This window comes from Phodopus roborovskii, unplaced genomic scaffold (assembly GCF_943737965.1).
Source record: "Phodopus roborovskii unplaced genomic scaffold, PHOROB, whole genome shotgun sequence".
Taxonomy (NCBI): domain Eukaryota; kingdom Metazoa; phylum Chordata; class Mammalia; order Rodentia; family Cricetidae; genus Phodopus; species Phodopus roborovskii.
The window spans coordinates 23,093,408-23,119,654 of NW_026126517.1; the positions used below are offsets into that span (position 1 = coordinate 23,093,408).

General features: G+C 46.5%; 1 protein-coding gene across 1 annotated transcript in view; it reads right to left on the reverse strand.

Annotated features, from left to right (window-relative positions):
- Cep164 (centrosomal protein 164) overlaps positions 1–26,247 on the reverse strand; it is a 65,327-nt gene that overhangs the window by 23,543 nt on the left and 15,537 nt on the right. Inside the window, exons 4-10 of the mRNA XM_051197294.1 lie at positions 21,178–21,382; positions 14,132–14,287; positions 13,640–13,774; positions 12,206–12,283; positions 4,327–4,698; positions 2,934–3,014; positions 1,031–1,114 (exon numbers count right to left, since the gene is read on the reverse strand). Coding sequence (XP_051053251.1) covers positions 1,031–1,114; positions 2,934–3,014; positions 4,327–4,698; positions 12,206–12,283; positions 13,640–13,774; positions 14,132–14,287; positions 21,178–21,382 — 1,111 coding nt within the window. The remainder of the gene's footprint in view (positions 1–1,030; positions 1,115–2,933; positions 3,015–4,326; positions 4,699–12,205; positions 12,284–13,639; positions 13,775–14,131; positions 14,288–21,177; positions 21,383–26,247) is intronic.

Consider the following 26,247-nt stretch of genomic DNA (forward strand, 5'->3'; position numbering starts at 1 on the left):
TGAAGTTATATCCTTTTCTTCCAGTGTTGTGGATGGAATCCAGGGTTTCACATGTGTCAGGCACTAAGCTACATGCCTAGTCCTCAAAATAATTCTGAGATGAGCAGAACTTAAGACAGTTTCATTCTAAGGCTCTCCCTGTTCCTAGCCTTGGGAGCGATCAGAAGAGAGGAAATGGAGCTAGAGCCCCAGAGGACCACAAAGAAGACTGCACCCATGGATCTGTCCATGCTGTGAAGTGGCTGCTGCTCTCTCCTGCAGCCTCACACTTCCACACCCTGAGAACAGGAGACAGCTATAGGCTGGGCCCTGTCAGAGGCACTGCTGGCCCATCGCCAGATCATCTAATGCCAACCACACTCCAACATGCTTTAATATCCTCAGCACTGCAACCAGGGGGTGTCCAAAGTCTAGCAGAGACCTGGTAACTGGATAGCCACCCAGGAAGGTACCAGCCAGACCCAAGAGGAACATATGGGGCTCAAATGAAACCTGAAAACACGGCTCCCTGCATACACCAGCTCACACCAGCTCACACCAGCACACACCAGCACACACCATGCTGGGTTATTAAGCATCCTGTTGTTTCACACAAGATTCCCATCCACTCAAACCAGTTGTTCCTTAAACCCTGAGAAGACCATGTGCCAGAATCCCTCTTGTAGTAGCCCACAGAGGAGAAAAACAACTGCCCTGACTTAAGTCCCTTTTAGAGCAGCATCTGTGTTTCAGGCACCTTTGTAAGGCCGGCAGAGCAATCACAAGGTGCAGCATGTGCAGACCGCTGACAGAGTTGGAAGGGATGGGTGGGCAGGTGGTCAACCCTCAGTTGTCATATGGATAAATGGACATGAGACAGGGCAGGGATATTTCAATGCATAGCAGCAACAAAGCAGTCATGGCCAGAAGTTCCACCAGAGGCAAGTGTCTGGAGGGAAAGAATGACCAGAAGTCTGCACTGATAGGCAGGAGTCAGCTAAAAGTATCTGCCAGAGAAATTAAGGCCCTAGCCTAGCCCACCCAGACTCACCTCCCAGTGGGCTTCATCCAAGACTGGAGAAAGCATGTCACCATCCAGTAGATGCTCTGAGAGCCGGCTGCGAAATCCAAAGTCCTGGAGATGGTAGAGATGAGAAAATCAGCTCTGCCCTTGTCATGCTCAGTGCTTGCCAACCTTTCAAAAGGGTGTGTACTAGGTCCTAGGCACTGAGCTCAACACTGTGACATCTAATTAAGTTCTCAAAAGCAGGCAAGATGATGAGGGAATCAGAGTCAAGCATCCCCTGTAGACACTAAGTGAAGAACATGAAAATTCACTATAAAATTCTTTTGATTTTTTTTCTATATACTTACCTTTTTTCATAATAAAATTATACACAAAAATAAGCCTTAACTGGAATGCTTATGCCCTCATGGACACTGCTGCAGGCCATGTAGTACATAAAATTTGGTCAGGACAAAAAGCTGGAAACAAGGGGGCTGCAGATCAGATGAGCCCCAGGCCTGACTCTTTCCAAGACACATACTACACAGCATGGCTCTTCCCAGATGTCTCCTACTCCCCATCCATCCCATACCGGAGTAGGGCAGGAGAAAAACCAGCAAACCCAAACCCATGGGAAGCTTGGAAGTGATGTTTGACTGGCTCCTTCCAGTTCATTCCTTCCTTCTTCCCAGAGAGGTGCCCCCCCCAACAATGGGAATTATTCACAGTGATTTGTTCAGAGTCCTCTTGGGAATACACAACAGGTGCCCACACCAAGCCCAATTCTTCATTGCCCTTTGGCTGCCACAGGACCAAACCACATCCCTTCTGAGCCTAAGATCCTGCTGGATTAAGTGAAGGATTGCTATCTGACAGGGGACAGTTCTGTCATCCCTGATGGATGGCGGGATGCCCAGAAAAGGTCTGATCCTGCTTTCTGTCTCCAGCTTCCTCCCTCCACACCCAGAGTGAAGAATGCTGATGGGCACAGCAGCACACGGTGGCAGCTTTGGAAGGACCAGAGGGTGAAACACAGTTATTCATCATTGCCAAGTGTTTAGTTGGCTAAATGGGTTTTTTGTTGTTGTTTTGTTTGGGGTTTGGATAAGTTTTGTTTTGTTTTGTTTTACTAATAATGGGTTTTGTTTTTGTGGGGTTTTGTTTGTTTTAGGTTTTATTTGTTTGTTTTGTTCTTGGCTTACCCTTCTAGCCTTTCTAGTTTCTGGGGGTTTGCTGGATTTTTATATTTCCCTTCAGTTTGATTTCTACTCAATCTAATGCAACTGCCATCTGCTTCTGAAGCCCATGGCTCAGTGTGGGGCCAGAGCACTCAGCTGTCTAACTCCTCTGCAGCCCTCCTGTCTTCTCTGTTCATCCCTAACCCTCTTCCACTAATCCCTTCCCTTATAACTGCCTCCTCTGAGCAGATGGAGGGGGACATGCAGACATAACAGTGGACCAAAAGTAACCCAATCTCCCCTTTAAGACTCAGTCTTGGCAAATGGACTGGAGATCCAGCTGGATGGAGGTCCAGGACACAGAAATCATGGATGACCTGACAGTGTAGGACAAAAGCCTTAACTTTCAAATTAAATCCTGGCCAAAGCCTAGCAACTGTCCTCAGCATGGCTCAGTGACCCAGGAACACCTGAAGCCTCCCGCATATAACTGTCCTGCTAGGTCACAGGCTGCTCAGGTGGCCTCATAGAAAAGTCACACAAAGTAAGAACACTGACACCAGCCTCAGTTCATTCCTACAGTAAACTGATGAAGTGGGCAGTGCTACCCCTGGTCACTGAGTTGAGAAAGTGGAACTAACAAGACCTAGTTTTGAGGGTTAACTGTCCCACTTCCCAGATGTGTGACCATTGGTAAAGTACTGTTTTGGGGGGAAAAAAAAAACACCAAGATCCTTCATACCGCCCTGCTGAAGCTCACTGCAACTTACCAGGCCATGGAAAGACTTGGGAACAGAAGCTTCAGACTCTGAGAACTGTGGGTCCTTCGAGTGTTCAAGGATCTCTGACTCCTGCAGGGGACACATGACAGAGAAACAACCCCCCCCCTCCAATGTTCAGGGCTGCTATCCATGGAATTCCCAATAGGTCACAGGGCCAACATCAGACTGAGCCTAAGCCAAAAAGCTACCAATTCTGAAAACTAACAGATATAAAAAGCTATACAAGAATGGGGCTATGTACTTATGCTGATAGAGGACAACCACATCCCAATCAGACCAGCAGGATTTAAACAGGATAGGAGAGCTAAGAATAGTAGAGACAGGATGTCAGCACTATAGACATCTGATGCTATCTCAAAAAATAAAATATATCTTCATGTGCACACAGTGTATGTGTGTGAGTGTGTATATGTGTGTGTGAGTGTGTGTGTGTGTGTGTGAGAGAGAGAGAGAGAGAGTGTGTATGTGTGTGTGTGTACATGTAGAAGCCATAAGTCAGGGTCAGGTGTTGCTCTTCATGACGTCCATCCACTTTGTTTTGGGGGACAGAATCTTTCACTGGGCGGAAGCCCATTTGATCTGGCTAAGCCGGCTGGCCAGTGAGCTCCAAGGATCCATCTATCTCCCCCTCTCCAGAGCTGGGATTATACATACAATGCTCATCAGTACACCTGGCTTTTAAGATGGATTCTGGAGCCTGGCAGTGATGGCACACACCTTTAATACTAGCATTCAGAAGGCAGAGGCAGGAGGATCTCTATGAGTTTGAGGCCAGCCTGGTAAACTGAGAGAGTTCCAGGACAGGTTCCAAAGCTACACTGAGAAACCCTGCTCAAAAAACCCGAAGGAAAAAAAAAGATGGATTCTGGGGTCAAAGCCAGACCTTCAAGCTGTTCACAAGCACTTTCTGAACTAAGCCATCTTACCAACTCTGGAAGTGTCTTTTCCAGGACTTAGACAGAAGCTCTCTAAATGAATTTTCTCACTGTCTATATGGAAAAAGACTAAAGGGTAGGAAAAGCCATAATGCCAGAGGTGTGTTCTCTCTCTCTCTCTCTTTCTCTCTCTCTCTCTCTCTCTCTCTCTCTCTCTCTCTCTCTCTCTCTCTCTCTCTCTCTCTCTCTCTCTCTCCAGGAGGTGCCAATGGAAAAGCACATTTCTGTTCTAAATTCCCAGTGCCAGCAGGCTTGCTGTTTCATTCAGGACTTTACTTCCCGCTGGGTCTGGGCATATTTGTCACAATTAAGGGCTCTGGCTGATGCTGACAGGTGAATGCAGCTCCTGATTCCGTAATACAGACATGGAGGCAGGAAGCTGTAAGGAGCTGTAGACAGCAGCAGCGGGTCCCAGCTGACAACTGCCTTGGGACCAAGGGACTTACCTCCCTGGCGTCTGATGTGCTCTCCTCCAGGGCAGAAGCTTCCTTGGCTGCAGTCTCCTTCCCGGAAGCCTCCTCTTCTGCCTCCACTGCACCCTCTTCCTGCTCCTTTGTGGAAGCCTTGGCAGAGTGATCATCCCCAGAGTCTAATCCAGGAGCCACCTCATTCTCGGAAGTCTTGAGATTGTTGTTCTCATTTTCTTTATGTGGGTCCCAGGGACTTGCCCCTCTTCCCTGGGATCTGCTGCCACCAGCACTGGCCAGACTACTGTCGCCACCCTGGCTGAACAGCTTGCCAGGAGTCGGGGGCCGATCGGCATCTGAGTCGAGAGAAACATCCTTCTTGTCCACTGGCTGGCTGGATCTTGGAGACTCCTGAGGAGGGAAGACAATGTCAGAAAGGAGCCAAAAAGTTTAGAAACTGACACAAGATGGGAGTGGCTGACCCTTTACTCTTGGGTGGGCTTTGTGAGCTCTGACCTTGTTATCCTACATAGTGTGTGTGTGTGTGTGTGTGTGTGTGTGTGTGTGTGTGTGTCTGTGTCTGTGTGTCTGTCTGTCTGTCCACTTGCATATGGAAACCAGAGGTCAATGTCAGTTGTTGTCTTCGGTTACTCTGAGGCATGGCTTCTCACTAAATCTGGAGCTCTAGGAAGCTACCTGTCTCTTTGCTACCAGCATTGGGATTATAGATGAATGCTGTCATACCTGGATTTTTAAATGGGTGCTAGGAATCAGAACCCAGGTCCCCATGCTTGCACGGCAAGCACCTTACCCACTGAGCCATCTTCCTAGCCCTCCCAAACAGCCTTTTTTTTTTAATGCTTTAATTATGTATGTATGTGTGCACATGTGCATGTGAGTCCAGGTGTCTGTAGAGGCCAGGAGCATTGGCTCCTACAGGAACTAGAATTATGGCCAGTTGTGAACTACCCAATAAAGGCACAAGGAACCAAACTCTGGTCTTTTGAAAAAGCAGTATGTGTTCTTAACCACTGTGAGTTGTCTCTTTAGTTGCCCAAAAGCTTTGCAAAACACAGATTGCTGGCCCTTGATCCACATCCAGATAAACTGAATGGCAGTTTCTGAAATGATATGGACACATTAAACAGGGCTTAGAAATTACTGCAACTCCACCATCATCTGCCATATCCCCCAGCCCTGTCAGCCAAACCCTCAGCCCTCAGGAGCCAATATTTATTCAAAACGATGACAGACACCATGCAGGAGAACAACAGCAAAGATGGGAACTTTTATTTTCATTTTTCAAAGAAAGAAAGGGAAAAATATAAGAAGGGTACTCCTCCTCCCTGAGTCTTCCTACACAAGCTGAACGTCAGCAACCCTGCAGACAGCATATCCTATCCAGGACACACAACCTGGGGTCTCTGAGAAGCAGCTGTCCAGGTGGGATTAGCTGGGTAAGAGAGGGGGCAGACCAACAAAGGAGGGAGAACTTCAGAAGAGACACAGGTGGTCATCTGTGGCAGAGAAAGAGGAGCACAGGAGCCTAATGAGCACACCTGGGTCAAGCAGCGTGCTCAAGCGGGCCGCTGTCAGAGAAGTCCCACATCAGGCAGGCAGGAAGGGCCCTGTCCCCAAACTCCTAGGAAGATCTGTAACACTACAAGGAAGTGGAATCTTAGCAGGAACCAGGAAAGACAAAAAGGCCAGTAACTGGTAGCTGTCAATTTTCTCAACTCCACTTAGGTCTCCTGAAAGGAGAGCCGAGCTGCACACTTATCACAGTGACCACACCCTGTTCTCACATACAAACTCACTAGTAAAAACCCAAGGCTGCTTCTGCTAAATTCTTCATAGAGGTGACCAAAATAGAAACAGAAAGCCCTCCCTCAGAAATACAGCCAGTGATCTCTCCTGGGCCCAGACTCAGAGCCTCCTTCCAGAAAAACATCTGTGTTGGCACTTAGGCTGTCAGGCCGAACAACTCCTGATCAGGAATTTTTAAGACTTCCCAATTCCCTATCCTGAAGATGAAAACAAGGAGCATATTAAGTTAGGATCTGAAGTGTCCCCCAAAAGGCCTATGTGGTAGAAGCTTGCCCTACAGTGGCATTACTGAGAAGGGGTGGAACTTCTAGGACATGAGTCCCAACTGGGAGGTCTTTGGGTTACTAGGGTCACACCCTTCATCTCTTTGCTCCTCGGCGTATGGTGTGAACATCTCTGCTAGGCCCACATGGTCCTACCATGATGGACTGCCTCACCACAGACCTAAAAGAAGTGTGCTAATCAGTCACGGCATCACTTTCAAAACTGCTGGAGGATATAAGCCTTTTCTTAATATGGCATAAAGTTTAATTCAGATATTTCACTATGGTAGTAGAAAGCTGAGCATCACAAGGCAAGTTGGCAGCCTGAAGGAGAAGGCCTCTACATGGCTTCTGCTGCTGTCCTAGTGTGATGTCTGTTGAAGCCAAAGACAGAGCCATTGCAGATCTGGCAGCTGACTAACAGGCTGACCCAGGCTCCCAAGAAAAGGTAAAGGGAGACAGGAGATGCAATCTCAAGCAGATTATTGTGCCTCCCCATTCCTTCCTCTTAAATACAGAGATTCAAGGACTGCCCACCTTACAAGCCACTTGGAGTGTTAAATGAGTTAACTACCACTCATTAAATGAGGCAAGGAACTTAGAAGTATGCCTCTCTACACTGCCAGTGCCGCAGAAATGCCGCAGAAATGACCACTAATGTTCTCTGATAATGAGACCCCATATTCATCCTCTGGGAGCTACGGTGTACCAGACACCCATTGCCTTAGGGGACAGGAGATGACCACACAGGTTCTGCCTGGGGTGGGGAAGAGCACTAAGCTAACCCTGAAAAAAGTGAAATGTCTTGTGAGTTTTGGCCACTCGAACCTAAGATGCACTAGCGGCTGGTGTGACTGCTACCAGCCCCAAGCCTGTTACTGTAAGAAAGAAGAGGATACCAGATAGAAGTAGACTCTCACTCTTTTTTTTTTTTTTTTTTTCTTTCATTTTAAAAAAAAATAGGGTGCATGCCTTTAGACCCAGCACTCAGGAGGCAAGAGACCAACCTGATCTACAAAGCAAGTCCAAAGACAGACTCCAAAGCTACAGAAAAACAATGTCTCAAACAAACAAACAAACAAACACAAAAAATAGCTGGGCTGGAGAGATGGCTCAGGGGTTAAGAGCACTGGCTGCTCTTCCAGAGGGCTGGGGTTCAACTCCCAGCACCCACACGGTGGCTTACAACCATCTATAATAATGTGATCTGGTACCCTCTTCCAGCATGCAGGCAGAACACTGTATATTTAATAAATCTTTTAAAACATTAGCTGTAGGTCTTATTTTTATTTATTTTTAAAAGATTTTTATTTATTCATGTGTGTATCTGTGTGTCTCTGTGTATGACATGTAGGGTTTGCCCATGGAAGCCAGAAGAGGGCATAAGACCCACTGGAATTACAAACAGTTGTGAGCCACCTGATGTGGGTGATGAGAACTGTAAGTGTTCTTAACCAATGAGCCAGCTCTCGAGCCCCGAGTTTCATAATTATACTGGAGAGAACACAACCCAACTATAAGAATCTTAAGCGTCATCTAGGCAACTCTCAAGCTCAAATAAACCCTTCAAAGGATGAATTCAGTGTGGGGCATAGCTCACTGGTAGAGTGTGTGCCCAAAGTGTAAGGCCCTAGCTTCCACCTTCAGCATCCCTCCCTCTCCCAAAAAGGAAGATTTCCATGAGACTGGGTGACCTCAATTTGCCTGCCTAAACATAAAATTCATAAAATAAGACAACCATTAGAACAAATAGCCTTGGTCTGCATCCACATCTAGTGACTCTATCCATAGGACAGCCAGAAATGTGTCCTGGCTGTCTATCATCTACAAAAAGATGCAGGGATCTAAGTATCTCATGTGACTCCACATTGTCCCTGTTCACCCAGCCCATCCTTGGCTGTCCCCAGGTTCTGAAGCCCCCAGGTAGTATACACACCCCAGACATCTCTGTACAGTCTTCTGCTCCAGGCTCTATGAGTGCACAGCTCTGCTCTGGGCTCCTCCATGCTCAAACTCCCCAACCTCCTCCCGCCACAGTCTCAAGTCCTGCATTTCAAGGCATATTTCAAGACTTTGCCATCTGCACAAGGAGGGGGGTGAAGAGGAGTGTCTGTCAGAACCAGTTCTTGAATTTAACACTTTTCAAAAGTCATGAGTCTCCCCAGGTTGCAGTCCCACCCCCTCACCTGCCCAGAGCACAAAGGCACTTGGGCTCCCATGATCCACACTGCAGGGGGGGGGGTCACAGGGCCTGGGGGGAGGCATTCATACTGTTCTGGGGAGACTCCTGCTAAGCCAACCACCGGTCTGGGTTATTTTCCAGGCCTGGTGCCCATTCAGTTGGTCTCAGCTCTTTGCACAGCTCCCTGGGTGTAGTTAGCACTTTCCAATCACACTGACATCATCCTGTGATTTCTAAGCTGAGGTCCCCTCCCTCCCTTTTGATAGCTGATGGCTTTTCATCAGCACCGCAAGACCACATACTGCCTCCTCACCACCCTCTGCCTCCCCCTCTCCCGCAGAAGCCTTCTTGGTGTGGGGTCCGCGAACCTTTCCCTTTCAGTCTGTAATAGACTAGCAAGGGGTTTAGGTTGGAAGGCAGAGTAGACATTCTTGCCATCCTGCTGCCCTCTTATGGAAGGAAGAGCAAAGTGACTGCTTGGTGACACAGGGCAAAATGAACCCAGGAAGAAGGGCTGTAGCTGCACTGCAAGACCCAGGTGTGTGGGGGGGGGGGGGGGAATAACCGGGACAAAAGCCATTTCAAAGTTAAGTGCCCAAGTGGAGACAGCTTCGCCTGCCTAGAAGCCTTCATTGATCTCCACCACTAACACCTCACCCTAGGAAAAAACCCTAATACCAACTGAGGTTAGCATAGGACTACCACACCCCATGTGGCAGAGAACTGAAGACAGGTATGTGAGGTGTCTAAGCATCACCTATTCCAGACACTTCCCTACCTCACTGTGGTGCCAGGCAGGCTATTAAAATGATTTAAAAGCTCCTGCTTCCCACACCAGCGAGGGGAAAACTTCGGAAGGCCATAACATGTAAAGGAAAAAAATACCTTTCTTGGTTGACATCTGTAATCCATTAAGAAGTAGTCATGATCAAGCCACAGTGGAATTTCAATCCACCAGCTGACTGCAAGGAACAAACACCTACTGTACCCAGAAATCGAGACAGCCAAGGGAAGGAAAAAAACACCACCCAGCCTATCTGGATATCCTCCACTCCATTCTCTCAGCTGCTAAATGAAACACACCCAAGCATTTCCTATGCCCAGGAAGTGGGCTATGTGCTGGGTGTACAGACATAAATTATGAAGCATCTACACCTTCACTGTGCCTGATCTCCTGGAAATCACCCTCTTTCTCCAAACATGCAAGCTTTCATGACACCCCTTCTCCTAGTCGCAGACATCCATCCAGGTGCAAACTGAAGACCTTCTGTGAGTCCACCAGTCAGTCAGCACTGGTTAACGGGGGGCTGGGAAGAAAACAAAGTGCTCCTGTAGAGAACCAAACAGACCTCTTTCCTCAAGCAGACCAGCCCCACTCAGAAGGAACAGTTTCAAAGCAGTTTCAAAGCAGACAGTATCAGATTGGAGATACAGATGGGGCAGTCAGGAAAAGTGCTACATTTGGCAGAAAGTGTTAAAGGCACAATCAAAACATAGCTGACTATGCAGAACCAAAAGGCTGAACTGATGGATCCTGAGATAATCAGCAAAGCTTTACTATGGATCTTGCCCCAAAGACAGAGTTGGAACCCCTTAAGAGATGCGCCCACGGTGAGGTCTCAAGTACCATCCAGAACCTGTCAGCCAGCGTGTGGACTAAGACAGTATCCTGGCTTCCAAGCAGTGATGAGTACCAAGAAATATGAGTCAGAAATAATAAGAGATTGGGCCAGTAAGACAGTTCATGGTAAAGGCACATGCTGCCAAGTTTGACAGACTGAGTCCGATCATCAGGAACCTCATGGAAGGAGAAAACTGATTCCTGAAAGATGTACTCTACCCTCCACGTATAGTCTGTGACACACACACACATATGCAAATTAAATGCAATTAAAAATAATAAGGGGGGCTGAGGAGATGTCTCAGAGGGTAAGACTGCTTGCTGTGCAAGCATGAGCACCCATGTAAAAAGTCAGGTATGGCCACAGGAGGATCACGGGTCATGCTGCCTGTCAGCCCAGTGCCAGGCTCAGTGAGAGACCTATCTTGAGGGAATAATTAGGCAGTGGGTGAGAGAGCAGAATACCCAACGTCCTCCTCTGGCCTCTATGTGCACTTGGGCATATTATGATCCAGCAAATATATATGTGCAACACACACAGTCTCACACACACACAGTCATATACACACAAAGAATAGGGATAATTAAGAAACCAACTACAATTTGTGATGGGAGCACCTTTGCTCTTCTGGCCAGGTTTGTGGTCATACTAATGACATAAAAGTCATTTTGTCTTTAAGGTATAGAAGGCACTAATGACAACATAATATCTAAGGCCTGGATGAGGCTTAGACCTTGCAGTCGGTATTTAAATGTCTTCATGATTCTAATTTGCAACTTCATGATTCATTACTTATAACAAATACTTGAGGAAAATTTAGAGAACTGTTAATTGCTTAAAAATTAATAAATTGGGGGGTGGGAAGTAAAAAATTTTTAAATTAATAAATCAGACACTAGACAGAGACTATACAGTGGGAGATGTTCCTATGATTTCTATGCCCAGGCTCCAAAACAAGCACGGAAGGTTCGCATATGATGACACAGGGATTTGCACTGCCTGTGTGCTCTCCATGAAAAACATGCTGGAGGCAGCACAAGTCAGACTTCAGAGACAGGTGGGACCTTGGAAGCTTGCTCCAGAAACTGTTCCCACCCATATGCTTTTTTTCCACCCTTAAATCTTTGCTCGGGCTCTTCATTTATCTAGACTATCCCTGTCTAAAATTTAGCTTCCCTTCAAAACCCGGGGCAAATGTCCTCTCTTCCACCAAGTTTGCCTTAGGTACGAAATCTCTTCCCCGTGTAGTACGCAAGGAGGGGGGAGGCCATAAGCATACACATCTCATTATGCTCAAAGCACCTGCTAGTGCAGGCACTTTACCAAGAAGTAGTCATGTGACAGCTGAGAGACTGGATTCCCTGAATCCAAGAAATCCTACACAGACCCATGTGGTAGAATATTATTTTCAGGTGTGTGACTTTTGTGTATGCTGCATTTGTTTAACTCTGAAGCTGTGTTACTGTGTTACTGTTACTGTCTAAAACACCTGATGGCCCTAATAAAGAGCTGAATGGCCAGTGGCAAGGCAAGAACAAGGATAAGCGGGGCTGCCAGGCAGAGAATATAAATAGAGGGAGGAAGGAGAAAGAGAGGAGCAAAAAGAAAACAAGAAGAGGATGATGTCAGGGACGGACCAGCCGACCTGCCGACCTGCCAGCCCACCAGCCCGCCAGCCAGTCACGAAGAAAGAAGAAAGTAAGAAATACAGAAGAAAGATAAAATCCCAGAGGGAAGAAGCAGATGGGTTAATTTAAGATAAGAAAAGCTGGCTAGTAACAAGCCAAGCTAAGACTGGGCAATTATAAGAAAGAATAAGACTCCGTGTGTGATTTATTGGGGAGCTAGGTGGTGGGCCCCTCAAAAAGACCAAGAAGCCAAAAGAGTAAAAAATATTTCAAACAACAGACCCAAATGGACCAGTTCCTTTCCAAATATGCTCTGCAGACAGCAAAGCTGCAGAAGGAACAAAGGTAAAGTCCAGACGAAGCATTTATCAACAGGGTTCTCAGGCTCTTTCTTACCTCATACTCAAAGTGACCTCCCAGAGCACCAAGGTCCAGATGCAGGTTCTTGAGAAGTTCACTGGAGCTTCGGACACTCTGCAAGCAAAGACAACTATGAGCACTGTCTTAGATGGGGCTTCTGTTGCTGTGATAGAGTTCATGACCAAAAGCAATATGGGGACGAAAGGGCTTACAACTCTCGTAGTCAGTTCCGGAAGGAACTCAGGGAAGGGACTAGAAACAAGAACCAATACACAGGCCATGGAGGAATGCTACTTACTAACTTGCTCTTCCTGGCTCCATCAGCCTGTGTTGTTTGTTTGTTTGTTTGTGGTTTTTAGAGACAAGGTTTCTCTGTGTAGCCCTGGCTGTCCTGGAACTCGCACTGTAGACCCAGCTGGCCTCAAACTCACAGAGATCCTCCTACCTCTGCCTCCCAAGTGCTTGGGTTAAAGGTGTGCACCACCACCGCCCAACTGTTCAGCCTGTATTCGTAAATAGCTCAGGACCACTTGTTCAAAGATAGCACTACCCACAACATGCTGGACACATATTAATCATTAATTAATAAAATGCTTCACAGGCTTGCTTACAAGCCAATCTTATGGAAGCGTTTTCTCAATCATGGTTCCCTCTTTTCAGATAACTCTAGCTTGTGTCAAGTTGACCAGGAAAAAAGTGATAAGTCTAAAGAAATTGGCCAGCCCAACATGAAGGGCATACAGAGGAGAGTGGGGGTGCCCTGGCAAGGCTTTGGGGGACTCCAGGGCACACCTCCACTAAGACCAATCTAAGTAGCCCTTTACCCAGTGAACACAAGACCAAGTAAGTATGTTGTGTTCTCCAGCTCAGACCTAAGAGGCATACAGACCGGTCAAGAAAGGAAGTTATGGGTGGGGGGAAAAATGCTTTTATTCATTTTTAAAGTGGCTGGGAGGTTAGCCAAAGATAGAACTAATCCATATATCCACCAACAGATGAGTGCATAAACAGAACATGGTGCACACACACAACAGGCTTCAAAATGAGTGTTTACATACTCGCTGCAGCATACTGAGCAAAAAGGTGCCAGACATCAAAGAAAAACACTGTGATTTTACTCTTTACTCATATAAAACATCTAGAAGTGGCAAATTTGTGAGCCAAAAAAAAAAAAAAAACAGTTTTATAGAGGTTACTGGGACTGGGACTGGGACTGGAAGAAAAAGGAATGATTTACTGTTTGGTGGCTAGACTCTGAAAATGGACAGTAGTGATGGTAACATAACATTATGGGAAAAAGAAAGAAATAAAGGAAGGAAGGAAGAAAAGAAAATAATAACCCTGAATTACTTGATAGTTAAAGTAAGTTAAAATTTTACCTGTGTGTGTGTGAGAGAGAGAGCTTTACCTCCGTTTAATTACATATACACCCAGAGGGTTTCTAGGCCAGAAAAGGAACCTCACCATTACCTGGTTGTCACTCTCCTCCTCGTCCTCTTCATTGGTTTCTTCCCCTAAAGCCAAGAGGCTAAGAGCACGCCTGCTCTCGTGGGCAGAACCCAAGAAACCCTTTGCACAAGTAGCAGTCTTGAGGCCCTGTGGAGGCTCCAAAACACAAAGGGAACAAAGGACTTACCAAAAAGACCTTCAGAATGATCCTGGCATGCTTCCTCAGTTCATACCTACATGGGCCCCCAATCAAGCCCCACCATGTTCATGAATCTGGAGTCTAATTCACACTGCTTACTCCCTCCCAACTCCCACTGCCCCAGAGCCATGGATGGGGAGATCAGCACAGGTGGCCTACAGCCCCATCCACCCCCACCACCAGAGTGACTCTTCCCAGACTAGCTAGAGAACTGTGAAGACAGTTTGTATCTCAGGGACAGGCCACTGATCCCAGTATGACACCCAAAAGGTCCCACAGTAACAAAGGATATGCACAGCAAAGGCAGGACTCACCAGCATGGGTTCCCCAATCTGCCCAGAATCTGCTGAGCTCCCCAGGCTCACACTCTGAGATCCACGAAGAGCAGAGGGCGGGGCATCACCAAGGCCTCGGAAGGGAGCCAGGCTCCAAAGAGGGGCCTGGACTGGGGCTAAGGGGGAACCCAGGACCTGGGCAACACAACACATCTTGTTACAAACCCCAGAAACCACGTGGCTCTCAGGGTGTTAGAGGCAGATATAAAAATAAAGCATCTAAATCCTGCCTGTTCAAATTTAAACCGCCTCCGCTTGGAGGCTGCTAATGAAACACAACATCCAGAAATACCATGTGCCAACTGGGTGAGACTCGCAGACCAGTTCCCTGATTCTGGTAACTTGTGTGCTAGTTCACATCTGGCAGATGCTAAGACTGGGGGCTCTGCTCCCCTTTCAGGAGCTATATAACAAGTTCACAGGATGGGGGAAGGGCAGAGATAAACCCCAGCTACTAGAGGTCCCTACAGTTGATGAAAAAGCAGTCTCAACATGTTAATGACAACGATGGACATACATACCAGAAGAAAGTGCAGGCCTCCTTGTAGGGCTGTGCACACTGGAGGCTGCTGTACATAAATATGTGCCTTGTCATCCTTTGACTTGCTTTCCCCTGTTCTCAGGAGATCCAAGTGAAGGTTACCTTCATGCCAGTGAGGACTGGATTCAAAATCCAGACCAGGTCAGAATGTGAGAACCCTCAGGCTACTCACAGCCTCCCACATTCCCAATTCCTTCATCTACAAATGAAGTGGGTCATGCTTGACCCTATGGGGTCTGCTGAGAAGCTCAACAAATGAGATGATAGACACTAGGGGCCTCTGTAAGGAGCCCAGGGCTATAGCGATATTATGGAATTGATCATCTGGCCTAACAAGTTAGAGGCCAGCATAGGGCCTGGAAAGATTGCATACTGGTTAAGAGAGTCTGATGCTCTTCAGAGGATCTGAGTTTATATAGTCCCAATAACCTACTTCAGGCCGCTCACATACAACTGCCTGCAACTCCAGTTCTAGACAATCTCTGACATCCTCTTCTGGCTTCCACAAGCACTTGTGCTCACATGAACATACGCACTGACACACTCACATGCACACAATTAAAAAAATAAAATCTTAAAAACACTGAGCGGCTGGAGAGCTGGCTCAGTGGTTAAGAGCACTGGTTTCTCTTCCAAAGGACAGGGTTCAATTCTCAGCACCCACGTGGCACCTCATAACTGTCTCTAACTCCAGTTCCAGATCTGACACCATCACACAAACATAGATGCAAGCAAAACACCAATGCACATGAAATAAAGTAAAAAAAAAAAAAACTTCAAAAAATAGATCAGCATAGCATACTAGGGACACATTACAACACTCTTCAAAACTTTTCTCAAATTTACCATATACATAAAACAAAAAGAATAGCCAAGCAGTGGTGATACATGCCTTTAGTCCCAGCACTCAGGAAGCACAGGCAGATACATCTCTGTGAGTTGGAGGCTACCCTTGTCTACAGAGTTAGTTAAAGGACAGCCAAGTCTACACAGAGAACCCCTATCTTAGAAAAAACAAAACAAAACAAAAACCAGAGAGCAACTCCACACTAACCCCCACGAAGGGGGGATCCAAGGTTAGAATCACCACCCTTTTGGACAATCTAGACCAGGCAAGTGTCAGCAGGGCCTATCTCTGTACTGAGAGGATACCTGAGTCTGCTGAGAAATGAGGTAAGATACTTCTTACCTCTGCAGATGGCCAATCATCTGACCTGCACAGAACATCTTTGTCAGGGAGAAGAGATACCAATACATAAAACTGGCCAGTGATGCTAAATACTAGGCCCTGCTCATTCTCACAAATCACCTAAGATGGGCTCTACCACTATGCAGAGACCCCACTTTCGCAAATGAAGGTGAGGTGTTGTCAAGAATCCTGTCCAAAGTTACAGGCTTAGTGGGGCAGAGTGGGGATTGAGTTTGGGATGATCTCAGAGAGAGAAAATGTTATACGCTCCTGTGACATGGTAGGAAGAAGTACAGACACTGAGCCTGCCCTGCCTGCTGAGCCCTTCCACTAGTCCAAGCATATCAGTAAGCAGAAGCCTTCCCACACTGTATTTATAGAAAATTACAGACTCCTAACATGGCTAATTTGCTAACGTGCTGGGGGCTTGAGGGAGGGAGACAGGCATGCTGAGGCCTTTGTTCTCTTGGGCCTTTACTGAATCGGTGGTTAGCAGGGAAATTATACACCCCTGGCTCCTAGCTGATCATGTTCTCTAGATGGCCATTAACTCTGAGCATGGGGCTGTGCATGCCATTGTCCTTCAGAACAGATAAACTTGATGCCATTGGGCTAATTAAAACTTTCAGGATAATCTGTGGCTTATCCGATATTTATAGTACTACACTAGTTATTAGAAGTAACGGAGAATCTGTAGGTGTCCACAATTAGGGACTAGAGGGAATGACTGGGTAAAGTCACAGCTGGGCCACAGAGTAACACCTAGGAAATTCAGATTGAGCCCTGTGGTCCATCCAATGTGATTTCTGAATGAAAAATGGGGTGACTCTTGCAAGAGTCAACGTGAAAGAATGACAAAGCAAGCACCGCCCTTTGGGAAATTCTGGTAGGGAAGTGAAGTCACAAACAGGGTCACACAACCTGACACAGGTTAGCCATGTTATTTTCTGGGAACCCTTGGGAGGCAAGGAGCAGAAGCAGCTGTCTGCATGGCAGCGGGCAGGCTGTGGGCTCGGTCCTTCTCGGGAATGCTAGTGCTGAGACTCTGGTGCTGTGTACCTCCAAGAAGGGAGCATGCAAAGCTTTGGGGACGAGTACCTGCTCTCAAGGACTGACTCTTCTCAAGAATCAAGACTTCCCAAATCCCAGAAAGTGCCTGGATTCTAGATAAGGGCCAACATCAGTACCACCTTGCCCACCCTCAGAAGATAATCACTTCAAAGCATGTGAACCACCCATGAGCATGGCTACACCTAGGGAAGAAGACCCACAGATACCCTCAGCTCTAGCCTGCAGGAGATAGAGCAGGACAAACTTGAAATCCAAGTCATCTCATCAGGTAGCCACATGGGTAGTTAAGGGCTCCTCAGTTTCTGAAGGTGGGTTAATGTCAAGGAAACAGACCGAAGGGTTTTTGAGCAACAGAAGTTCTACCTACTCCCTCCCTGATGAGCTCATGGGCCCCAGACCTCAGGCCCCACTTTCTAAGAAGCCTACCTGGTGGAGAAGCTGCATCTTGCTCGGCTCTGCAGCAAGCCCGGTGTCGGAACCCGGCTGGACCAGCCCCTGCCTGAGGCCACTGCTTAGCTGGCACTGTGCTGGCTGAGAGGCCTCCTGCCCGGCAGAGGCAGAGACCACTTCGGCAGAATGTTCCAGCAGCATTGGCCCCCAAGTCAGTAACCCCGAGTCCCTCTCCTGAGCTCTGACGGCCTTGTGTTCACCCTCACTAGACATCCTGGAAGACTCGGTGGCCATGCAACAGACCATGCCGGCGATGTCTTTGCACGGCACTTCCTGCATGTTCTCAGGCAGCTCCAGGCCCTCTGGCCGCCTGGAGATCTTGACCATCTGCAGGATGTGCTGGTAGAACCTCTGGTCCTCAGAGTAGTCCTCACTCTCTGACTGCTCCTCAGCAGAGCTCTGTACATGGGACAACTGGGGCACCAGGAAAGGGCAGAAATGCACATCTCTAGGCCCTGGGCCTGACTGACCCATCAAGGGAACACACCCCTGGGGGCTCTGTATGTCCCAGGGGAAGTTGTTTACCTCACCTAGGACCTGTGAGCCAAGGGGCGAGGCCAAGCTGCTGCCCCCTCCACTACTGCTATCCGAGTCAGCCCCGGCGACACTAGGCTTCCTGTCTTCATTGGGAGACTCTAGAGAGGCAGGTGGATGGTGCCTCCCTTCACTGGAAGGATCCCCTGGAGGGGGCTTGGTAACTGCTTCTGATGCCAAGGTATCAGGTGGCATCAGGGAGAGGCCCTGTGGTGAATCTTCGGCTAAGGCCTCTGGGACCTTGGAAGTAACAGGTTCCATTTCCTTGCAGCTCTCTGTGGTGTCCTTGTTGACAAGCTTGGAGACCTGTCCAATCCATAGTCCTTGAGTCTCTTTCCTCCACCTCCCCCTGCCAAGGTCCCCACCTTCCCCAGGAACTCCCTGCCAGCACAAGTCCTCTGCTGGGCTGCTCTCTAGTAAAAACAGCTTGCCTTTCCTGGCAGGCAGGGTGTGGTCAGATGAGCAAAGGGACAAGGAGGGCTCCTCCTCAGAGGATCTCAAGGGGATGGGGCTCTGACCTTTGTCCCCTCCAGGGCCAGTGCAGCTCAGAGTGGCTATGCCGGGACTGTGCTGCTCCCCTTTCAGCTGCAGGCCTTTGGAGGCTTCAGAAAGCTTAGCGTACATAGGAGTCTGGCTCCTGCATTCTAACCCTCCCTGCCCATTCTGGAGTGGCTCAGTGGGATGAGCACCCCCAAGGCCAGGTTTCTGCTGTCTGGTCCTCAATTCCAGCTTTTCTATTTCAGGGTCTGAAAATCCCAGGTAGAACTTCTCTGTTGCTTTCTGGGCTGACTCCAGACCCTGTGGGTCTCCTAACTCTGTCTTGCATTGGACCGGAGGCCTGCCTAAGATTTTCTCCACGTCAGCAAAGATCTGGTGGGTCCGAGGAGCTTGACCTTTGGAGAGTGGCTGCAGCTTGCCAGGAAGGCCACCCATGAGAGGCCACGGGGTGTCGCCCAGCATGCACAGGCTCCTCCCTTTCTTAAAGGAGGCCTCACTTCTAGCCTGCACCTCTTGGTCTAGGTCCAGATCAGCAAGCCCAGGTGCTGGGAGAGGGGACAGGCCTCGGAGGAAGGAGGAAGAAGGCAGAAGTCCCTGCTCAGGCTGTGTTTCCTAGATGGGTATATAAACATGCAAAGAAAACAAGGACTGACCTTCTCATGGATTCTTGCCACTTCAGTCCAAGACCCAGAGCAGAAAACCACCCTCTTTAAGACAAAGCATAAATAAGACAGAGAGAGAAGAGAGGCCAAAACTCCCCTAGGCTAAATATATGCCCCTTTCTAGGTTCTAGCTCCCTCTATAGAGAGGAAAACAACCACCACCACCATATTAACAGCCTATAAACCTTGCTCCATGGAGCCCTGGGAACTCAGTTCCTAAGGTGCTACCACGGTGTGAAGGCTACAATATGAGTGACAGGGAAGAGAACCACAGCCCCTGGGAAACCATAGTAGCCCTGTTTGTTCTGAAGCTGGCCTCTACAGAGCAGTCATACGAAGACTGTACTTTACCACTAGTCAAAGCCTGGAGACCACAGCTGGTCCCTAGGCTTCCTCTAGCCCTCAGGTTCATGACTGGTTAATTTTATAAAGCCTATCAAGTACTCCCAGAAATGTCCTATGAGGAAGAGAAGAGAGGAAGCCTGGGAAACTCAGTCCAGTGCCTTCTACCACCAGCACAAGTTGGCACTGCTTAAAAAACACCCAATCTCAGAATCTTAGGGCTACCAGAAAGCATTAAGATAATCAACTACCCTCTGCGAATATACTAACTAGTCAGCTGGGAGCATACATCTCTAGAGGGGCCAGACCACCTGAGCCTAGGGAGCCCATGAGCCTTGACCTGACCACTGGACAAACTCAAGATTGAGGTGCCTCGACTGAGCCCTAAGAATCCCACTGAGGGATCCTTTCCTGAAACTTCAGAGGAGCCCTTTCAAACAAGGAGCTTCTGGGACTCAAACATACATCCACAGCCAAGTCTGTCATCCAAGCCCACCTTAAGTCAGGCTGGAGCCTGCCAGATGCCAAAATACCATTTCAGATTATCCTGAGAGCGTCCACCTTCTGCTTTTCAAATGCATGATGATATTAGAAAATTCTAACATTCCATTTGGAAAGCACCTGTCTTCATTATTCCGTAGGAACAAGGCTTCTCGCCCTCTTTCTCAGAACTGTGCATAAAGCTGGGAGGAGGCAAGGGGGCACAGAGCAGCAACTGAACCTGAACGTGATAAAGGACTGAATGACTTAACAACTGCTCAAGGCTAGAACTGACACTTTAGGAAAGAGAAAAACGGGGCTGGAGATGTGGCTCATGGGTAGAACACCTGCCTAGCATGTGTATGGCCCGAGGAATTCTCAACATGGGGGTGGGAGGTGGAGTGCCAGGTGGGTCACAAAATCAAAAGGACAAAACAACTGGACCGTTGACAGTTGAAAGAGTCTTCTCAGTGCTCCCATAGTGCTCCCCACTGTACACCCCACAATGCTCCCCTCCGTGCTCTTCACAGGGTTGAACGGAACTGCTTCCTCAGGCTGCTAGCCCCATGCCTTCATGAAGGGGACAAAGTCTGTCCTGAACCACAGGCTCTCACTCAGCTCCTCCTGAAACAAGGTTGGTAACCTCCACCTCCTACCTAACATGCTGAACTTCAAATAAATACTCGGAAGAGTCCTCTGAACTCAGCACAGACGCTACTGAAGACCACACTAAGCGTGATCCAGTCTAACTGCTGCTACCCTCTGCTAGCCAAGGACGCTGGCCACAAAGACCACTGAGGGCATCAGCAAAGCCGATGGCATACATGTATCAGTTACAGGCTGACCTTAATATCGTGACCCTCCAGCCTCAGTCTTCCAAGTACTAGGACTGCAAGCAGGCATGCGCCACCAAGCTCAGCTTTTCTTTTAAAACCTGAAGGCACCGATATTCTGACAATTCCACTGTTCTTACCTCCCCAGAGTGGGGGACAGTGCCACTTCTTCATCAAATGCAAACACGGTCCTGGCTCTGCTGAGCTCACACTGGCACTAACCCTGCCGTGCAACATGTGCTCCCCAAGGAGAGAGGAGAAATTACTTAAAGAAGTAACAACCGCTAGAAGGTGAAAGAAAAAAATCCACCAGGTAAAATTAGACAATGTCCTGTCAAGAACTCACTATTATTTGAACTCCTGGAGGGTCCCCATACCCCTTGGGCTGGAGCCCTATGTAGGAAGTGGCCTCAAGTCTGACTCACCAGAGGACTTTTGGAGGTTTCTTTGTCCTTCTTGTTTTTCTTTTCCTTTTTCTTTTTCTTGTCTTTCTTCTTAATGGCCCCGGGAGCCAACCACTTCTCCCGCTCTTGGATCACCAGCTTCCGATAATGCTCATCACATGGATGGTCCCAAATAGACTGCCCAGTGTCAAAGTTGAAATAGTAAAGGTCTCCCGTGATGTTCTGGCTAGGAGGGAGCAGAGTTCAGAGGTTAGTCCCTTCTAAGGTCCAGCAAAAACATAATTCTTTAAAAAGAGAACAAATGTTGAAATACATAAAATCACAGCAAAGGATAGTTATTTCTTAAAGTGTGCTAAACATCAAGTTTGACACTGAAGGATAAACAAATAAGGAATTGAAAAATAAACCTAGGAAATTATCCAGAACACAACATGGAAGATAAGATGGTATTTTTAAATATGAGAAATAAGTTAGACATGGAAGATAAAATACGAACACTCAATGCTACAAGAGCAGCTTTCTTTTTTTTTTTCCTTTCTTTCTACATTTTATTTTATTTTTTAACACAAGCAACAAACTTCTCAAAGATTACTCAAGGAAAAGAAATACCTAAAAAATAAACTAATTGATTTTTTTTTTTTTTTTAAATGGGGCTGGAGAGATGGATTAACAAGAGCACTGGCTGCTCTTCCAGAGGACCAGGTCTGATTCCAGCACCTACCTATTTTGACCTCTATATGCAAAAAAAAAAAAAAAACCACACACACACACACAAAAAAAAAAAAAAAAAAACCATAAAATAAAATATAAATAAACAAACTACCAAAACTCATTCACAAAGAATTAACCAGGGCTGGGGATATAGCTGAGTTGGTAGAATGCTTGCCTAGAATGCTAGAAGCCTACGGTTCAAACCCCCATACCACATAACCATCAACCTATCAACATAATAATATAAAGTTATTAAACTGGAGCTGGAGAAGTAAGTTAAGAGCACTTGCCACCCTTGCAGAAGATCAGGGCTCAATTCCTAGCACTCTTGACACCCTCTCCTGACCTTCTCAGGCACCTGCATTCATGCTGTACAAACAGACAAGCAAGCACACACATATGCACATAAATAATCTTTAATACGTTTGTATCTATGCACAGCATTTGAATGGGTACTTCCTGCTCTGAGACAGCATAAGTGCCCCACCCCTCTAATCTCAGCACTCAGCGGGTAGAACTTGGAGGACCTAAAGTTTCAACTTGAGGCCAGCCTAGTTTACAAAGTCAGTCCTGGGCTACATAGAGGGGCTCTGTCTCAAAGGACAAAGCAAAGCAAAGAACTGGCCTGAATATTCTGTATCTCATGGGGGCAAGGATGAGAAAGGGTTTCATTAAGGAATCCTAGCCGGACTAGAACTAACTATGTAGACCAGTCTGGGCTGGCCTTGAACTTACAGCAACCCTCCTGCCTTTGCTTTTGCATTTGTATACTTATCCATACATAGCCTTCTCTTTTTAGAACTGAATTTGAAGTTAAAACTTTTCCCACAAAGAAGATTCTAGGCCCAGATGATTACAAATATTTAAAGCAGAAATGACAGCAATCCTACACAAACTTGTCCACAAACCTGAAGAGGAAGAAATTTTCATTCTATGAGGACAATAACATGGCACAAAACAAGATAAAGACATTAGAAGAAAATGATACTATAGATCTGTTTCCCCCATGGACACAGACGCAATAACACTTCATGCAATTTAGAAGATCAAATATAAAGAGGATCATACATCATGACCAAGTATATCCCAGGAATATGAAATTTGGTTTAACGTTTGAAAATCGGGTCAGAAAGATGGCTCAGCTTGTGAAGGTGTTTATGGCCAAGCCTGAGGACCTGAGTTCCCTTCCAGGATCCCATATGGTGAAAGGATAGGACCAACTCCCATAAGCTGTCCTCTGACATCCAAACTTACAAGTGCTGTGACATGCCCACACCCACACACACAAATAATAAATAAATGCAACTAAAATTGATAAAAATATTTGAAAAAAATCAATAAATTTGGCTATAAGAAAAGACAAAAAAAGAAAGCCACCTAATCTTTTTCAATCTTATGTAGAAACACACTGGGTAAAACTCATCCATCTTTCTTCAAAGTCCCAGCAACAGCACAAACTCTCCTGACAAATGTCATCCACAGGAAGCCCACAGCTAGCAGCTGCCCACAGCTAGCAGCTGCCTAATGGTGACCAAAAGTTGCACCCTAAGATCAGGAACAAAGGAAAGACATCCTCCAGCATTGCCTCTACTTAATGATGCTAAAGGCTCTGGTCACCAACGTACAAAATAGAAAGAAAAGGCAACCAAATTAGAAAGGAGGAGGCAAAAATACTTTTATTCCTAGGAGACACAATCACTTCTGTAGAAAATCCTATGGAATCTTAAAAAAAGAAAAAAAAAACAAAACAAATAAAGCTACTAGGCCTGACATAATTGATTTTAGCAAGGTTGTACAGTGCAAGATCAATATACAGAAACCAATTTTACTTCTCTATAAAACCAGCCAACAATTGGAAACTAAAAATACAGCACTTATAGAAGCATCAAATATGAACTACTTAGGGATAAATCTGATAAAGAGGCAACACATGTACACAAAAGTTATTAAACATTTCTTAGAGATATTAAAGGAAACCTAAATAAATGGAAACAGACCATGTTCATGGGCTGGAAGACTCAATATCACTTAAGATGCCTATTCTCCCCAAATTGATTTATGTGCAGTCCCAATCCAAACAGTAAAGTGACAAGATAATGTTCAAATTCCCATGGCAATGCAAAGAACTGAGAGACTTTGAGCATGAGGACAAGGACTTGGAGCAGTGGTTAGGAATTAAGAACCCCGGTGCTCTTGCAGAGGACCTGAGTACAATTCCCAGCATGAGACTCACAGCCATCATTAACTCTAGTTACAAGGGATCCAAATCCCTCTTCTGGCTTCTAGGGCACCAAGCATGCATGTGACACACAGACATACATACATGCATGCAAAATACCCACGGACATTAAAATAATTAATAATAACACTAAAAAGAAAATGGGAACAAAGTTGGAATACCTACCCTAAAAAATTTCAAGACTTATTATAAAGCCGGGTGATCAAGAGAAAACAGCACAAAACATGAGTACATCAATGATAGGCATCAGGGAATACTGATTTTTTTTTTTTCCAGTGTCTATGGGTGTTTTGTCTGTATGTTTGTCTGTGAACCACATTTGTGACTGGTGCCCTTGGAGACCAGAGGAAAACATGTAACTAGAGTTAAAGACTATTGCAAGTCACCAAGTGGATGCTGGGAATTAAACCCAAGTCCTTTTAAAGAGCAGCCAGTGCATTTAACCACCTTGACACAGCTCTAGTCCCAGAAACAGGCTCTCTTATGCGTGGTTAGTCTCAAAAAACATCTAAATGTTCTTTAGTATAAAAGTTAAATTTGGGGGTTTTGTTTGTTTGTTCTTGTTTTTTGTTTTTTGTTTTGGGGGTGGAATGTGGTACACCTGCAGTGGGGACGTAGTTCAGTTATAGAGTGCTTTGGTAGCATACACAAGGTTCTATGTTCCAGACTCATTAACACACATACACATAAAATGTGTTATGTCTAACATGGGAAAGTATACACCTGAAACATCAACTTGCCACAACCTAGAATCACCCAGGAATAGTCTCAATTGAGGAATTTTCTTTATCTGGTTGGGCAATGAACATGTCTGTGGGGGACAGCCCCTCGTGAGTATCAGTACCTGATTTGGGCTTTGGGTTGTATAAGAGTACAGAAGAGTAGAATGTGGTAGGGCATGTCTTTACTCCCAGCACTCCAGAGACACAGGCTGGGAGTTCAAGGCCAGACTGGTATGCACAGTGAGTTCTAGACCACCCAGAATTACACATTGAGACCCTATCTCAAAGCAAACAACAGGAGAGAAAATGGCTGGTTATCGAGCCATACAGGCACATCAGTTTCTCTCTGTGCTTGACCACGGATATGATGTGACCAGCTGCCTCAAGCTCTTTTGCCTCTGAACTTCTCAACACGTTGGACTGTGAACTAGCACTGTGAACTAAAGTAAACCCTCCCTTCCCTAAGTTGCTTTTGGCTAAGGTGTTTTATCACAACAACAAAAATGAAACTGTAACAGGCAGGTAAGACAAGTGTGGTGGCCCATGCCTATCATCCCAACATTCAGGAGGCTGGGGAGGGAGGATCATAAGTTCACAGCCAGCTTAGGCTACACAGTAAAACCTTGTCTTAAAAAGCCACCGGGTATAGTGGTGCACACCTGTTATCCCAGCACATGCAAAAGGATCAGGAGTTATGGGCCATCCTCGGCTACAGCATAAGATGAAGGCCAGCCTGAGACTCATGAGACCTTATCTCAGAAGATTAAAAAAGAGAGAGAGAGAGAGAGAGAGGTACACACCTGTAATCCAAGTACTCAGAGGACTGAGGCAGAAGGATCACAAATTTAAGGCCATCCTAAGCTACATAACAAGACTGTCTCAAAAGAAAAAAGAAATGAGATAGACCTACACATTATACTGACAGAACAGTGCACACAATGTAACAGTTATGATTAAAACAATAAAACCACAAATGGAGTGTGCTATGTGTGCTAAAAGTTCTAGAAGGACAGTAATTAGGCTTGGGGAAGAGAATGGGGTAAAAGAAAACATGTACAAGTAACTTTTAATGACTTATGTTATTTTAGAAAATGAAAAATAGAGCCAGGTGTTGGTGGCGCACGCCTTTAGTCCCAGCACTCGGGAGGCAGAGGCAGGAGGATCTCTGAGAGTTTGAGGCCAGCCTGATCTACAGAGCGAGTTCCAGGAGAGGCTCCAAAGCTACACAGAGAAACCCTGTCTCGAAAAACCAGAAAAAGAAAATGAAAATCATGTTCTCCCTGTAGGACAAGAGAGTGTCAACCACACTAGCAGGTACATGAAGGCAGCTGAAACAAGGCCTTGCCCACAGCTGGCCCTAAACCAGACAGTTCCCCACCCTCCATCAGAAAGGGCACTGGGGCAGAACAGAAAGTGCTA